Raw genomic sequence first — 18,071 nt, forward strand, 5'->3', positions numbered from 1 at the left:
GGAAAGTCTTTCTCAACTCATTCAACCATGCCAGAGTGTATTCAAGTTATGGGGTCAACTATTTCATTTATTCCAGGTTAAGGCTCTGAACATAGAGTATAAAACCCCTAGCAAGAGCGTTTGGAAATTGAAGTATATATAAAAATATGTAAATATGTGTGGGGGTATGTGTTGGGGGGGAAGGGAGTGACCAGATACTGCGAGTGGGGTAGGGGTTTGGGGTTTGGGGTGGGGGGTGAGAGGCAGGCAGCAAGAGAACTAATTGTATCGTTGGTATATCTGGCAGGCGGCCTTGTCCCACCCTGTCAGTGTGCCTTGCTCAGTGTCCGAGGTGGTTCACGCTCCTGCCCGCCTCCACAACCTTCACGTTTACAACCTCCAGCAATTACTCCAGTTGGCCCTAGAGTTCCTGAGTCGCGGATCCTGATCATGGTGAATATTTTGATGTTGTGGTAATGGATTAGTGGGAGTATTTAGTGGATTAGTGTGAAACTTTATGCTGGAGGTGATAGGGGTGTTGTGAGTTAGTAAAAGAGGTTGGTGTTTTCTGTCATATATGTGTCATGTGAGTATATATGTGTCGTATACATGGTATGTATATGTCATATAACTATACTTTCCTACGCTTGTGGAGTCCCGTCATACCAGGATTGTCATATAACTCTGAACTCTTGATTGGTTTGGTCTCCATCGCCTTTTCATTCAACGTGTTCCAACCATTTACCATTGTGCGTGTGCGTGTGCGTGTGCGTGTATATCAGCGTGCGAGAGATGGACTGCCACTCCTTGGCATCGCCTGATAATCTAACTTCAGCTCTTGCGTGTTTATATATATTATGTGTATTAGGGAATACAAATTCTTCATGCATTGTTGCGGGCTAATTGCAAGGTTATCGGGCATCAACTGATTGGATATCTATAATACCTAAGCTCAAGCCAAGGTCACGGACGGAACACAACTTGTCTTCAATCTATACAAATCTATTAAATTGGTACATTTAATAGAATAATAAATTTAATACACTTATTTGTGTGTATATTTACTAAGTATGCCTGCCGGATAGAGCTGTTAGCTCTTGGGCCCCGCCTCTCTGTCAGGCTGAAAATGACCAAAATATTATGAATATAGCTGATAGTTAAGCACTATTATCACCAAGTCTACTTGGTGATAATAGTAGATATTATATAATAGATATTACTACTTTACAGATAAGGGGCTAGTATAGCCTAGCATCACATTTAACTCGCATTATCTCGTGACAAAAATCAGCTGTCAACTGTTTTTTGATTGTTGACAGCAGGTCGATGTTCTGTCATACAGAACAATACATGTACAATACAGAACAACATTTGTTGTACTGTATTGTACACCTGTTGCACACCACACGTTCTCGAGTTTTATTTACTTTGGATCAAGTAGATATTTCTAGATGTGATGGATCGAAGCAGACATTAGAAAACGTGCGATGGAGGACGTTTCGATCCGTCCTTGGACCAATATTAAGTCGACTGTTTATCAGTCTATTTTAGAGGTCATTGATAAGATGCTTGAAGAAAAATACAGCTGATATACATGATGAATGGTAGTAGTTCAGGGAAATCCCATTAACGTGATATATCACAGAATAAATCCAACAAAATCAATGAACTATGTTGTATTTGCACCACACTAAGGCTCCCGTTGGATTTGTTCAAGAGCTAGACAGCCTTAACTACGACGCTAGCCTCCCTAGATGCCTCTTGAACATTCAATGAACAATTAATCCTACCATGGTCAGCATTTAACCATAGTTCACAGCCAGACTTTTTGAGACATTGTCGTCACCAACCTGACCTTCAACCAGGCATCAAGGTGACCTCACTCACCCTTGATGGTCTGACCTTCGTGACTCTGATACCATCAGCAGAAATTGACTGATTGAGAAAGTCATGAGAAAAGATTGAGAAAAAGTTATGGAGAATGTAATGTGTAGCAGAACCTTTCTGGAATGTTGTACTGAAATGTTTCTATGGCATGTTTTAATATGTTTCAGTGGTATCTCACTGCCTTAGTCATTGTAGTTTAAGATCTAGATGAAACGAGTCCAAGTTGTTAAAAAGCGTAGTGATGAGTAGTGATGCCTTGATTCATGTGATGATCTTGACTCATGTGATGAGTTTTGATGCCTTGTCTCATGTGATGAGTTGAGATGATCTTGACTCATGTGATGAGTTGTGATGCCTTGACTCATGTGATGAGTAGTGATGCCTTGACTCATGTGATGAGTTGTGATGCCTTGACTCATGTGATGAGTTGTGATGCCTTGATTCATGTGATGAGTTGTGATGATCTTGACTCATGTGATGAGTTGTGATGATCTTGACTCATGTGATGAGTTGTGATGATCTTGGCTCATGTGATGAGTAGTGATGACTCTTGACTCATCTTTATCGTACCTTCCTACTCCCAGCTTTATTGGAGTCTATTGTAAAGTAGTCTTATTACAATAGATTGCAATCTATCGTAAACTTACTGACGTTTTCAGGCAAGTACAGCAATACGTGAGACATGTGTGTGGGAGGAGGGGTTATGACTCCCATGTTATAGCATCATGGGAGATGTCAGACATATGGGTAGGTCTTCACTCCCATGTTATAGCATCATGGGAGATGTCAGACATATGGGTAGGTCTTCACTCCCATGTTATAGCATCATGGGAGATGTCAGACATATGGGTAGGTCTTCACTCCCATGTTATAACAACATGGGGGATGTCAGACATATGTGAGGTCTTCACTCCCATGTTATAACAACATGGGAGATGTCAGACATATGTGGAGGTCTTCACTCCCATGTTATAACAACATGGGGGATGTCAGACATATGTGGAGGTCTTCACTCCCATGTTATAACAACATGGGAGATGTCAGACATATGTGAGGTCTTCACTCCCATGTTATAACAACATGGGGGATGTCAGACATATGTGAGGTCTTCACTCCCATGTTATAACAACATGGGGGATGTCAGACATATGTGAGGTCTTCACTCCCATGTTATAGCAACATGGGAGATGTCAGACATATGTGGAGGTCTTCACTCCCATGTTATAACAACATGGGAGATGTCAGACATATGTGAGGTCTTCACTCCCATGTTATAACAACATGGGAGATGTCAGACATATGTGAGGTCTTCACTCCCATGTTATAACAACATGGGAGATGTCAGACATATGTGAGGTCTTCACTCCCATGTTATAACAACATGGGGGATGTCAGACATATGTGAGGTCTTCACTCCCATGTTATAGCAACATGGGAGATGTCAGACATATGTGGAGGTCTTCACTCCCATGTTATAACAACATGGGAGATGTCAGACATATGTGAGGTCTTCACTCCCATGTTATAGCATCATGGGGGATGTCAAACATGCTTAATAGGAGTCTCAAAGCATCTAAACCCTTTCTAGTTTACCTTGGTTTCCATATAGCCAAGATGCAGGGGGGGGGGGGCCCTCATCTTGAGGTTATCTTGAGATGATTTCGGGGCTTAGCGTCCCGGCGGCCCGGTCCTCGACCAAGCCTCCTTTTTGTTACACATCCCCCAGGAAGCAGCCCGTAGCAGCTGTCTAACTCCCAGGTGCCTATTTACTGCTAGGTGAACAGGGCGGCATCAGGGTGAAAGAAACGCTGCTCATTTGTTTTCGCCTCCACCGGGATAGAACCCGGAACCCTTAGGATTACGAATCTCTAGCGCTGTCCACTCAGCTGTCAGGCCCCACATAGGCTTACTCTACAGTAAACCACACACATATGTAGTCTACAGTGAGCGCCTCGATCCCAGGGCTCATAAAAAGCTCAGAGCTCCAACAATGTGACTGGCTCTCACCTCTCCTGCTTAGTAATTAGAGCGCCTCCTGCAGTGCTTAACGCAAGTGGGGCCTGGTAGCCTGGTGGATAGCGCGCAGGACTCGTAATTCTGTGGCGCGGGTTCGATTCCCGCACGAGGCGGAAACAAATGGGCAAAGTTTCTTTCACCCTGAATGTCCCTGTTACCTAGCAGTAAATAGGTACCTGGGAGTTAGTCAGCTGTCACGGGCTGCTTCCTGGGGGTGGAGGCCTGGTCGAGGACCGGGCCGCGGGGACACTAAAGCCCCGAAATCATCTCAAGATAACCTCAAGATAAGGTATTTGTGGGAGGAGCGACAATGAGCAACTGCTGGACTCTGTCCTATGCACGCGAATCAATACACGTAAGGATACACACACATGCTAGGGAAGGGATAGAGTCTGGGGCCCATGAGCTTAGTCTCCACATAAGTATTCTCAATCCCCGCTAAGTTGGTATGTAGAGTATACATACATACATACACATCTAGGTGTTGAAAATATCGTTTTTGGAGCGTCGGGTTTCCAGTTTAATTTTATGAGTCGTCTCTGGGTTTTCGGGTTTCCTTATAATTTATGTTCGTAGAAGTTTGTTAACAGTTTCTTATGGGGAAAATTCGAGGGCGAAAAATGACTCGATTGTTCTTAATGGTTTCTTATGGAAGAAATTTAAAACTTTTCAGTTCTTTCTGAGAATAAAGTCTACGGATAATTTTTGTTAGTTTTGGAAAATGGTTCATTTGGAGTTAATTAAAGAGTTCTTATGGAGGAAATTCAGACTGAAAATCACTCATACGTTCTTAAAGGTTTCTTATGGGAGAAATTCAATTTTTTCAGAATTCAGTTTTATGAAAATATTTCAGAGTTCAGTTTTATGAAAATATTTCAGAGTTCAGTTTTATGAAAATATTTCAGAGGTCATACAATCATAGGAGTTTATTTAGGAGCTTATGACCGAAATTTAAAAAAAAAAAAAACATTTTCAGGGAGTATTGTTTTAGAAGTTTTGTTAAGGAAAATAGACATCTTAGTCGTGACTTTTAGTTTTTAGATCCATTTACGGTTATTTCACCTGTAAAAGACCGATTTTTATCAGAGACCATTTAAGACCAAAAATATGACGGAGACCATTTGAAGACCGAAATTTACCGAAATTTGACAGAGATTATTTAAGACCCAAATATCAGAGACCATTTGTGGACTGAAAATTAGTCAGAGTCCACTTTGAGACCAAAATTCGTCAGAGACCATTTAAGACCAAAATGAGACAGAAATTATTTTAGACTCAAATATTGGCAGTCCGCTTAAAGACCAAAATTTGACAGAGTCCAGTTCATGACCAAAAATAGGCAGAGACCAGTTTAAGTTCAAAATTTAACAGAGTCCACTTTAAGGGCAAAAGTTAACAGAGTCCAATAAAAGACCGAAATTCGTCAGAGTCCAGTTGCAGGCCGAAATAAGATAGAGACCATTTTCAGACCAATTTTCATTAGAGTACAGTTTGTGCCCAAAAAATAGTTATAGTACAGTTTGTGCCCAAAAATATTGTCAATTTTCAGACCAATTTTCATCAGATTTTAGTTTGAGACCAGAATTTGACAGAGTTCAGCTGTAAGACCGAAAATTAGTCAAAGTCCAGTTAAAGACCAAAATTATTCAGAGTCCAATTAAAGACCAAATTCGTCAGAGACCTCATTTATAAGTGTAGTTTCACTACTAAGAGCCCAATTTTAGCCCAATTTTAATCAGTCATGTTTCAGACGTAGTACAATAAATACAAACAATTACAGAACTCTAGCTCCTGTCTCCGCCTTAGTCCCCCTGTCGTAGATTCAATACTAACAGTCCAATCCGCCTGAAATTTAAGACCGCTATATTTCGTACGTAGTAAATCAGATCAAGCCAATTAGCAAGCTCTAGCTCCTGTCCCCCACCTTAATTCATTTGTACAAGTTCTTTAGTACGAGGCCAATTTTCCCGAAAAAACTGTTCCCGACTCTGTTAACTTTTGATCTTAAAGTGGACTCTGTTAAATTTTGGGCTTAAACTGGTCTCTGCCTATTTTCGGTCATGAACTGGACTGTGTCAAATTTTGGTCTTTAAGCGGACTCTGACAACATTTGGGTCTAACATAAACTATGTCTCATTTTGGTCTTAAATGGTCTCTGACGAATTTTGGTCTCAAAGTGGACTCTGACTAATTTTCGGTCCACAAATGGTCTCTATCATATTTGGGTCTAAAATAATCTCTGTCAAATTTCGGTCTTCAAATGTTTTCTGTCATATTTTTGGTCTTAAATGAACTCTGAAGAAAATCGGTCTTTTACAGGTGAAATAGCCGTAAATGGATATAAAAACTAAAAGTCCCGGCTAAGATGTCTATTTTCCTTAACAAAACTTCTAAGACAATATTCTCTGAAAATGTTTTTTTTTCAAAATTTCGGTCATAAGCTCCTAAATAAACTCCTATGATTATATGAACTCTGATGTTCTCTGATTATATGAACTCTGATGTTCTCTGATTATATGAACTCTGATGTTCTCTGATTATATGAACTCTGATGTTCTCTGATTATATGAACTCTGATGTTCTCTGATTATATGAACTCTGATAATGATATTTTCATAAAACTGAACTCTGAAAAAATTTTGAATTTCTCCCTTAAGAAACCTTTATGAGTGATAACATATGAGTGATTTTCGGTTTGAATTTCCTCCATAAGAACTCTTTAACTCCAAATGAGCGATTTCCCAAAACTAACCAAAATTATCCGTAGAGTTTATTCTCGGAAAGAACTGAAAAGTTTTAAATTTCTTCCATAAGAAACCATTAAGAACAAAAAGAGTCATTTTTCGCCCTCGAATTTTCCCCATAAGAAATGTTGTATATAAGAACATGTTGGGCATGTTGTGTATGAGGACATGTTGAGCATGTTGTGTATGAGGACATGTTGGGCATGTTGTGTATGAGGACATGTTGGGCATGTTGTGTATGAGGACATGTTGGGCATGTTGTGTATAAGAACATGTTGTGTATGAGGACATGTTGGGCATGTTGTGTATAAGAACATGTTGTGTATGAGGACATGTTGGGCATGTTGTGTATAAGAGACAGGAATGATTACAGAAAAGATTAAAGGAAACAGAAAATGGCACTAATTAAAGAATTACAGCAAAAATAAAAAAGAATATAGTGGAGTGTGTGTGTGTGTGTAGACCAAACACTCCTTGTGTGACCTGCACACACACACACCAGCAGGATCTAGCAATCCGTCCTCTTAAAAATAACGTCGCTTTTCGCTCGTATGCGCGCTAAGGCCAAAAGTGGACGTAATTTGAAATGAAATCGGCTCACGACAGTGATGTACTGTCCCGTTTTCTGTTTGTGTCGTCCGGCTTACTCGGAAAGGTTAGGAGAGGAAATTTTCAATTAACGTTTTTCATAACGTTTTGGAACTTTATGAGAATTTCCTGCCCACCTAACCTATTAGAGGACCCTTAATTTACTGTTGTTGAAAAAAAATCTTAAATTTATTTTCATTTTTTTTCATTTTCAAATTACGTCCATTTTCAGCCATACGGGTAAACGGCCAAAAACGACGTTATTTTTAAGAGAACAGGTTGGCTTGTGCACCAGTAGGACGTTTATTATGTCATGCAGGTCGGCGTTCAATCCCCGACTGTCCACAAGGGGTTGGGCACCATTCCTTTCCCTCCGTCCAACCCCAAATCCTTATCCTGGGCCTTTCCCAGTGCTATATAGTCGTAATGGCAGATGCCTGACACAGACCTGTGAACGTGTCCATTTAGGAACATCAGGAAGGAATTCGATTCCAATTCAACTTTGAAACTGATAAATGGAGCTAGTTAAGAAATTAGGAAGGGAACTATCAGGGAGAAAGCGCCAAGCCATTACGACTATGTAGCACTGGGAAGGGGTCAGGATAAGGATTTGGGATGGGACGGGGGGAAAGGAATGGTGCCCAACCACTTGTTGGGACGGTCGGGGGATTGAACGCCGACCTGCATGAAGCCAGACCGTCGCTCTACCGTCCACCCCAAGTGGTTGGGTTAAGAAAGGAGATGAATAGTTGAAAACGCCTAGATTCATCATGTTAGAGAGTTTAATTATCAGGGGAAAGCGCTTTTACACCTTACTCTTCACCTATTTGCACCTGACTTCCCTAATGGGATAAATCCAATATGCGCTATACTGTCCCATCACTTGAGAATGAACCATGTAGGTTCGAAACGTTGTGTAAATTGATAATATGAGGCCAGGGAGCATAAGTATCATCAACAGGGAGGCCAGAGAGAGCAGGGTCACTACTCAGGGTCATCACAAGGTTGTATAAAGCAACCTTGGTACCTGTGTTTTTAACATACGACTTAGATAACAGTAAGATAACAGAATACAATAACAATCTCAATGTTGCTATCGCGTGACTTGGTATAGAGTCTCTTTCCTTGCAGGTCAAGTACTCTATAATGCCAACATTATAAGTTAATTTATCTGTTAGATGAAGAAATAGAGATTTCTCATGTTTTTATTACATCTCTCTCCTCTTAGTCATGTTTAATGTCTTGATCATGTCTCCTACACCTTCAAGTAACTTGCCCGAAGCTCTCTTCATGATTAGCGAACTTATACATTATAATGGTGAGCCGTGTATACATACAATAGAATACAATAGGTCTAGAGCAGAGAATGCAGGCGATGAGTCACAATAACGTGGCTAAAGTATGTTGACCAGACCACACACTAGAAGGTGAAGGGACGACGACGTTTCGGTCCGTCCTGGACCATTCTCAAGTCGATTCACTTGAATCGATAATCGACTTGAGAATGGTCCCGGACGGACCTAAACGTCGTCGTCCCTTCACCTTCTAGTGTGTGGTCTATCTTGAGGTGATTTCGGGGCTTTAGTGTCCCCGCGGCCCGGTCCTCGACCAGGCCTCCACCCGCAGGAAGCAGCCCGTGACAGCTGACTAACACCCAGGTACCTATTTACTGCTAGGTAACAGGGGCATAGGGTGAAAGAAACTCTGCCCATTGTTTCTCGCCGGCGCCCGGGATCGAACCCGGGACCACAGGATCACAAGTCCAGCGTGCTGTCCACTCGGCCGACCGGCTCCCGGTCTGGTCAGCATGGAGTAGAGAATGTTTGTCCAAATTGGGAAGCCACAGGGCAGCTTCACCTGACTTTGCAGGGTGACTGGTGGGTGGGATGGGAATGTCATAATGGGTATGGGATCGGATCCCATGAAGGGTGGTACCAGTCCCCCACCCCCCAATCCCCACTCTCATGAAATGGGTGGAAATGAAATGCTTGAGGCAGAGTCCAGCGACTCTATGAACCTGATGAAGTCGGTGAGGTGAAGATGGGTTTAAAACTCGTAGTCTGATTCCAGATTTGCCTAATGGGTGTCGAACCTTTTGGGCAACCCCGCGCCTAACCGGTTAACGTATCCAATAACTAATATATAAACTTTATTGAAATATTATTATTCAATATCTTCAAGGTTTTAATTAGATCAGCGGAGTCACAATTATTATTCTTAATTATTAAATTGTTGTGACTTATTAACAATTTTAAAATAGTTTAAACAGCAATAAAATTAATATATTTTATGTAACAATTATATAATTTTCTTTCTTTTTCACCGTAATTCACTGAGAGTGTACCCGTGTGCTGGGACAGATCTGGGACGTCTACCATGATCTGGGACGTCTACCATGATCTGGGACGTCCACCATGATCTGGGACGTCCACCATGATCTGGGACGTCCACCATGATCTGGGACGTCCACCATGATCTGGGACGTCCACCATGATGATCTGGGACGTCTACCATGATCTGGGACGTCCACCATGATGATCTGGGACGTCTACCATGATCTGGGACATCCACCATGATCTGGGACGTCCACCATGATCTGGGACGTCCACCATGATCTGGGACGTCCACCATGATCTGGGACGTCCAGCATGATCTGGGACGTCCAGCATGATCTGGGACGTCCAGCATGATGATCTGGGACGTCCAGCATGATGATCTGGGACGTCCAGCATGATCTGGGACGTCCAGCATGATGATCTGGGACGTCCAGCATGATCTAGGACGTCCAGCATGATGATCTGGGACGTCCAGCATGATCTAGGACGTCCAGCATGATGATCTGGGACGTCCAGCATGATCTGGGACGTCCAGCATGATGATCTGGGACGTCCAGCATGATCTGGGACGTCCAGCATGATGATCTGGGACGTCCAACATGATGATCTGGGACGTCCAGCATGATGATCTGGGACGTCCAGCATGATGATCTGGGACGTCCAGCATGATGATCTGGGACGTCCAGCATGATGATCTGGGACGTCCAGCATGATCAGGGACGTCCAGCATGATGATCTGGGACGTCCAGCATGATCTGGGACGTCCAGCATGATGATCTGGGACGTCCAGCATGATCTGGGACGTCCAGCATGATCTGGGACGTCCAGCATGATCAGGGACGTCCAGCATGATCTGGGACGTCCAGCATGATGATGTGGGACGTCCAGCATGATGATCTGGGACGTCCAGCATGATCAGGGACGTCCAGCATGATGATCTGGGACGTCCAGCATGATCTGGGACGTCCAGCATGATGATCTGGGACGTCCAGCATGATCTGGGACGTCCAGCATGATGATCTGGGACGTCCAGCATGATGATCTGGGACGCCTTCCATGATCTGGGACACCTACCACCATGATCTGGGACACCCAAGATCCCGTTCATACCATTGTTCCAATAAGGGACATTGCGGGATCGAGAAAAGAAACGCTTTGGGAAATGAACCCCATTATCATATCTGCCATTTTCGAACACTTATGCATTGATGTGTTAGTTTTTGGCTTTAAATTCCTACTAATCTGAATATCAAGATCTTTTTCACATTCCGATTTCCCAATTTGAATTCCATTCATGTGATATCCTTTCCTCCAGCGCGACAAAGTTCAATTCCCCAATTACTTGGGGTTTATATTATTATTAATATTTTTCTACCACAGACGTGGCCAGACATTTACAATGCTAACCAGCATATATACATTTTCTTCTGTCCTCCATGGACAGGGTGAGAGATCTGTAGATTGTAGATTAGTAGATTATAGAATGTAGATTAGATGTAGATTAGTGATTTATTGAACAATCAACAGGTGATTGTAGCGATTGTCAAATACTAATCTAACCTACAAACGTAAATACAGATTTACGTCAGTCCGCCATAAACAGTGTTCGAATTGTCTTTTTACATAGGGTCATTAATGTGCGTTTACAAAGGTGAAATGTAATTCTGACCAGCTTCCACATATCCTATATACAAATACACATACATATATAGACATATATCTACACATAAACAAATCCACAAGGGCCGTGATGAGGATTCGAACTTACGCCTGGGATGATCCCCAGACGCTGCCTTAGTCGATTGCGCCACTACATGGTAAAAGAATTGCAACCGGATGTTGTACTGACCTATCTCGGGTCAGAAGAACTTCCTACACATATCTACATACCTACACATATCTACTATCTACATATATATATATACATACACCTATATCTCTTCTACTTTGACAGAGTAAGATAGCTTCTATAGAAACTAGTGTGGTATTAAACACTTAACCCTAAATGTGATTAAGAGGTTTTTACAAGCTCAGGTTATAGGTACATATATTGTATAACAGATGTATTACATATTGTATAGGTACAATACATTGTATAACAGATGTATTACAGAGTCAATCTTGGGTACAAGTCCAATATATCATCAAGTGTTCCAGTACTCATATAGTAACTACAGAGTTCAGCATACCTTAGCCCATGAGGGCGAAAGTCAGTCAGTATGGGACATTCTACAATATAATGTTCAAGAGAGTGCATGTTTTCTCTTTCACAAAGTTGACACATTGTGTACACGACACTTGGGTTTTGAGAAAGCTGCCAGATACTTCTATATCCCAGGCGTATTCTGGCCACTATAACATCACATTGCCGGGTTCTTGTTCTATTAGTCCCATATGTGAATGTCTCCGTACGATATCTATCATAATATTTAATGCTACAACTTTCAGGTCTTTGAGAATTTGTTAGGTCTGTGAGATCTTCATTAGATATTTGTTTAAGTATTCTCTTTGTCACTGCTAATGAAACACCCATATCAATTTCTACCACTGGTTTTCTGCAGGCTGTCTTTGCAAGCATATCAACAGTGTCATGCCTTGAGATGCCAACATGTGATGGTATCCATAGGAATTTCATTTCAAATCTGTTTTCTTTAGCAGCTAAAACATTCATTCGAATATCACTGACTATTTTCTGGGTGTCACTACTATGGGCGTTCAATGCCAGGAGTGCACTCTGCGAGTCACAGTATATCAGTCCACTGCCTTTGTCTTTTAAACATTCAGTGGCAAGGTATATGCCTGCAAGTTCGGTTTGAGTTGTACTTGCCCAGTCATTGACGCGCTTCATTGCTGTATGTACGAGAGAAGATTGTTCAAATATATTACATGCACATCCGGTATATCGTCCACCTTCTTCTACAGAGCCGTCGGTATAGCACTGATACACATCGTTACCCATACTCTGAGTACTTTCAGTGATGCTTTTCAGTGTTAACTGTTTTAATATTGTACCGTGTAGTTAACAGTTACGGTATTACTTGTGCTCTGGCCCCATCAACTTGGGATGGACGGTAGAGCGACGGTCATGCAGGTCGGCGTTCAATCCCCGACCGTCCACAAGCGGTTGGGCACCTTTTTCTCCACCGTCCCATCCTAAATCCTTATCCTGACCCCTTCCCAGAGCTATATAGTTGCAATGGCTTGGCGCTTTCCCGCTGATAAATCCCTTCCCTTCTCTCAGTCTTTCCTCATAGCTTAAGCACTTCAACTCAGGAACGAGTTTTGTTGCATATATATGGACCTTTTCTAATTCCTCCTTGTCCTTTTTTCAGGTAAGGCTTCCATCCTGGCGATGCATATTCAAGAGTGGGTCTCACCTTCGTTGTATATAGAGCCTGAAAAAACCCTTTATCCAATTGCCTGAAGAAGTTGGTAAGTGTTCCATATGCAACTGTTGTTATTCTGCTGATGTGAGCTTCTGGCATCAGGGTTATGACCACTCCCAGGAGCCAGATTCACGAAGCAGTTACGCAAGCACTTACGAACCTGTTCATCTTTTCTCAATCTTTGGCGGCTTTGTTTACAATTATTAAACAGTTAATGAGCTCCGAAGCACCAGGAGGCTTCGGAGGCAACACGTGCCATTATTACTACGATATCACAATCGGAGCCGACCACGGCGGTCTCCGGGGTTGGAGGTCCTTGTGCCTTCTTCACCAGCTTCGAGGTCATCTCTGGAACTCACAGTTCCCGCGACGGCGCTGGAACCAATCGTATTGGCGTATGCTTTTCCATTGGAGACTTTCAGCGCCGTGGAGAGGGGGGACCTGCTGCCTGGGTAACAGCTTCTCCCCCGTATCAACCTACCCTGGCTTTGCGCCCTGGAGAGGGGGGGACCTGCTGCCTGGGTAACAGCTTCTCCCCCGTATCAACCTACCCTGGCTTTGCGCCCTGGAGAGGGGAGGACCTGCTGCCTGGGTAACAGCTTCTCCCCCGTATCAACCTACCCTGGCTTTGCGCCCTGGAGAGGCCACTCCAGACCAGGCCGACATCAGAGCGCAACTCCATAGTCTCCTGAGACTGATGGATGCCTACTACTACCACAATCGGAGCTCCGATAGCAATTGGAGAAACAGGCTTAAAGTATAGAATGGAGATTTTGGAGGATATTTTAAGAGCGTAGGGGAGTTAGGGAATGGGCGAGATGCAGGGGAGTTGAGGAATGTAGGGGTGTGGGGAGTTAGGAGAGGTAAGGGAAAGGGAGGAGCAGGAGGAGGGGTGAGGGAGATAAAACAGATGACAGAGGTGGGGTGGGGAATGGAGAGAGGGAATTGAATAAATCCACAAGGGCCGTGACGAGGATTCGAACCTGCGTCCGGGAGCATCCCAGACACTGCCTTAATCGACTGAGCTACGACAGGGAAAAGGGTTGAAACCGAAGTTCTACTGAACTTACTGGATCCCGTAGCCTCTCCGAGGCACAAACCAGGCTTTTACACAACCCATGTGTGTGTGTGTGAGGGAATTGAAATTGAAACAATAAGTTTATTGAGGTAAAATACACACAAAGGGATGAGGTAGCTCAAGCTATTCTCACCCCGTTCAGTACAACGTGTTAATACATATATAACCACACATCACAATAAACATATTACCAAACATTCTAAGAGATAAACATATACATTTCTTCCTTTACACAAGTAGTATGGTATCAGACGTACACACAAATACTTTTATGACCTAGGTATACTGTATAGACAATTTACAAGACACATGCAGATAATTCAACAAAAGATTACAGTCTTAGTGCAAAATTCTTATATCTCTCAAGAATATCATCAACCTTTCCGTTGTGGGAGAGAGGAAGGTATGGAAGGGGTAAGGTGTTGAGGGGGCAGGAGGGGGGGGGGGTTGTGGGGGGGTTGTGGGGGGGAAGATAAGGAGGTTATCTTGAGGTTATCTTGAGATGATTTCGGGGCTTTAGTGTCCCCGCGGCCCGGTCCTCGACCAGGCCTCCACCCCCAGGAAGCAGTCAGTGACAGCTGACTAACACCCAGGTACCTATTTTACTGCTAGGTAACAGGGGCATAGGGTGAAAGAAACTCTGCCCATTGTTTCTCGCCGGCGCCCGGGAACGAACCCGGGACCACAGGATCACAAGTCCAGCGTGCTGTCCGCTCGGCCGACCGACTCCCTAGAGGAAGACAGGAGGGAGGGAGCCGGTCGGCCGAGCGGACAGCACGCTGGACTTGTGATCCTGTGGTCCTGGGTTCGATCCCAGGCGCCGGCGAGAAACAATGGGCAGAGTTTCTTTCACCCTATGCCCCTGTTACCTAGCAGTAAAATAGGTACCTGGGTGTTAGTCAGCTGTCACGGGCTGCTTCCTGGGGGTGGAGGCCTGGTCGAGGACCGGGCCGCGGTGACACTAAAAGCCCCGAAATCATCTGAAGATAACCTCAAGAAGGCAGGAGGGAGGGAGAGATAAGGTGTATTATGACAGTGCCATTATTACCCCATTACTGATTATTTACTTATCTGAGTAAACAAAAGTATTGAAGGAGAGGATATGATTACAGTGATAAGAGAGGGTAAGGAACTACTTACTTGTTCTGGAATAATTAAGTTTGATGATCATTGAACTAAGGACAGGACAAGATGACAGGAGTTGGTGCTCGGTATTTGCTTTGATTAAATAAAAAATAAAAAATAAAATGTTTATTTAGGTAAGGTACATACATACAATAAATTTTTACAAAGATTGGTTGACTTAAATTATTTTGTACCAGTCTCCGTGGTGTAGTGGTAAGACACTCGCCTGGCGTTCCGCGAGCGCTATGTCATGGGTTCGTATCCTGGCCGGGGAGGATTTACTGGGCGCAATTCCTTAACTGTAGCCTCTGTTTAACGCAACAGTAAAATGTGTACTTGGTTGTAACAACGATTCTTCGCGGCGGGGATCGTATTCCAGGGACCATAGGATTAAGGACTTGCCCGAAACGCTACGCGTACTAGTGGCTCTACAAGAATGTAACAACTCTTGTATATATCTCAAAAAAAAAATATTTTACAGTCTAAAATACAGCAGAATTAAATTTCAGGGAGATTGGACCGATAGTAAAGAGATTACATGGGTAAAGTACGACTGGGGGACAAGAGCTGAAACTCGATATTTGCTCTGATTTATTTTATAACGTCTGAAATACAGAGGTCTTAAATCTCGAGGAAATTGACTGGATACTAACGAAGTTACATAAGTAAAGTAAGGCAGGGACAGAAGCTGGAGCTTGGTATTTGCTTTGATTTATTTTGTACAGTCTGAAATACAGTGGGTTTAATTTTGGGGCGAATTGCACTGATAATAATTGAGGGAGTCGGTCGGCCGAGCGGACAGCACGCTGGACTTGTGATCCTGTGGTCCTGGGTTCGATCCCAGGCGCCGGCGAGAAACAATGGGCAGAGTTTCTTTCACCCTATGCCCCTGTCACTTAGCAGTAAAATAGGTACCTGGGTGTTAGTCAGCTGTCACGGGCTGCTTCCTGGGGGTGGAGGCCTGGTCGAGGACCGGGCCGCGGGGACACTAAAAAAAGCCCCGAAATCATCTCAAGATAACCTCAAGATAATAAAGAAGTTGTACGAATGAAGTAAGTCGGGGGACAGAAGCTGGAGCTCAGTGACTGACTTGATCTTATTTAGTATGTCTGAAATATAGCGAGTATATATTTTAGGGGAATTGATTAGGTATTAACGAAGATACAAGAGGGGTTTAAGGTGGGTTATCTTGAGTCTTGAGGGTTATCTTGAGATGATTTCGGGGCTTTAGTGTCCCCGCGGCCCGGTCCTCGACCAGGCCTCCACCCCCAGGAAGCAGCCCGTGACAGCTGACTAACTCCCAGGTACCTATTTACTGCTAGGTAACAGGGGCATTCAGGGTGAAAGAAACTTTGCCCATTTGTTTCTGCCTCGTGCGGGAATCGAACCCGCGCCACAGAATTACGAGTCCTGCGCGCTATCCACCAGGCTACGAGGCCCCCTGGGGACAGGAGCTAGAACTTGCTTACTGACTTGATCTGATTTACTGAGTCTGAAATATAAGGGGTTTAAATCTTGGAGAGATTGAACTGTTAGTATTGAATCTACGATATCTAAGGTGGGGGACGAGAACTAGAACTCGGTAACTAATTTGATCTTATTTACTACGTTTGAAATATGACTGTTTTAAATTTGGCTATTAGTAGCGAAACTACACTTATAAACATATAGAGCTGGGTCCAAGAGCTAATATCTGATGAACTTTTAAAGAATATCTGCTAAAGTTGGTTGAGTTTAATTATATCCATATGAACTCTTTTTAAGAACGCAGGTGTAAATAAAACTCTGAAATATTTCAGTCTTAAACTGGTCTCTGACACATTTCGGTCTTAAACTTATCTGTTAGGATTAGGTATTTTGTAGGATTAAGTACTTCAGAGGTTAGAAGTAGCATGTTTTTAATGTTAAATATGGTTGGAATGATAATTTATTATACAGGTTATACAGTTACATATCTGATTTTATACAAAAAATGAACATTAAGAGGACACAAGAAAAAGTTCGCTTCCTAGAGGCTGTAGATTTCCTCGAACTCCTCCGACGCTGGGCAGGAACCAAGGATGCAGCGGGCATACCCCCTCTGGATCGCGACACTGAAGCGCTGAAAGAGAAAACTTGCCACTCTAGGGTCTCTTGTAGTGTCAATGAGCTTGGAACCAAGATCCTTAAGAAACCTTCTTGCACTCTCTCCCCATGGGCCTAGGGTCTCAGACCCTATTGGAACGAAGTTGTACCGATGATCTAATTGCCTGTACTTAGCTGACTTGTGTGTGTGTGTCGCCGCGGCTCCTGCTGTGCCGGCAGAGAGGTTGATGTATGTAGTTGCCAGGGTGGATACACAAGTATAGTCCCATGTCAACTGTCTGCCACCCTTCCACGATCGCAGTGTGATTCCGTCTGGTCGGCCGGCAAAGCTAACAGAGTCACGGCTCAGCAGGTTGCGGGGCTCTCTCTCCGTTGGACACTGAGCAGAGGCAAGGCTTCTTTTAATGATGTCATTGACTTCGTCGTGTCTAGTGTGCCAACCACCAAATTTTCCACAGTGCAGGCCATGCAATCCATATTCGTCTGCATAAGCCTCGCCGCAAATACAGCTATGAACAGTGTGGATAGGGGCAGCAAGGCGGAGAGCGACTGCAATACGGAGCTCCTGCAGATCAAGACGTGTGCCTGTCGCAGACATAGCGACTGCCAAAAGGAAGTCCCCTGCATGGGGAGCCTGCACAGCTGTGAGGCGTGCACGATCACTGGGGGTTGTTGCTGCCTCCAGCAAAGCTGTGGCTTCTTTGTCTACAATGGGGCTGTCCCAACTGGATTGTTTCTTGACTTTCGGCATGGCTGGTTTGAGTGCTGGGTCTGCCATGGCACCCCATTTCGTGTCGCATTCCGTGTAGTGGAGGTCCTATATCCCCGCTACATCACTCAGGGTGTC

General features: G+C 43.6%; 1 protein-coding gene across 1 annotated transcript in view; it reads left to right on the top strand.

Annotated features, from left to right (window-relative positions):
• Window positions 1–304: 304 nt before the first annotated feature.
• The window catches only part of Cbs (Cystathionine beta-synthase), a 207,102-nt gene continuing 189,335 nt past the window's right edge, over window positions 305–18,071 (top strand). The window contains exon 1 of the mRNA XM_045768324.2: window positions 305–432. Coding sequence (XP_045624280.1) covers window positions 430–432 — 3 coding nt within the window. The 5' untranslated portion in view covers window positions 305–429. The remainder of the gene's footprint in view (window positions 433–18,071) is intronic.

The sequence above is a fragment of the Procambarus clarkii genome, chromosome 73 (assembly GCF_040958095.1).
Source record: "Procambarus clarkii isolate CNS0578487 chromosome 73, FALCON_Pclarkii_2.0, whole genome shotgun sequence".
NCBI lineage: Eukaryota > Metazoa > Arthropoda > Malacostraca > Decapoda > Cambaridae > Procambarus > Procambarus clarkii.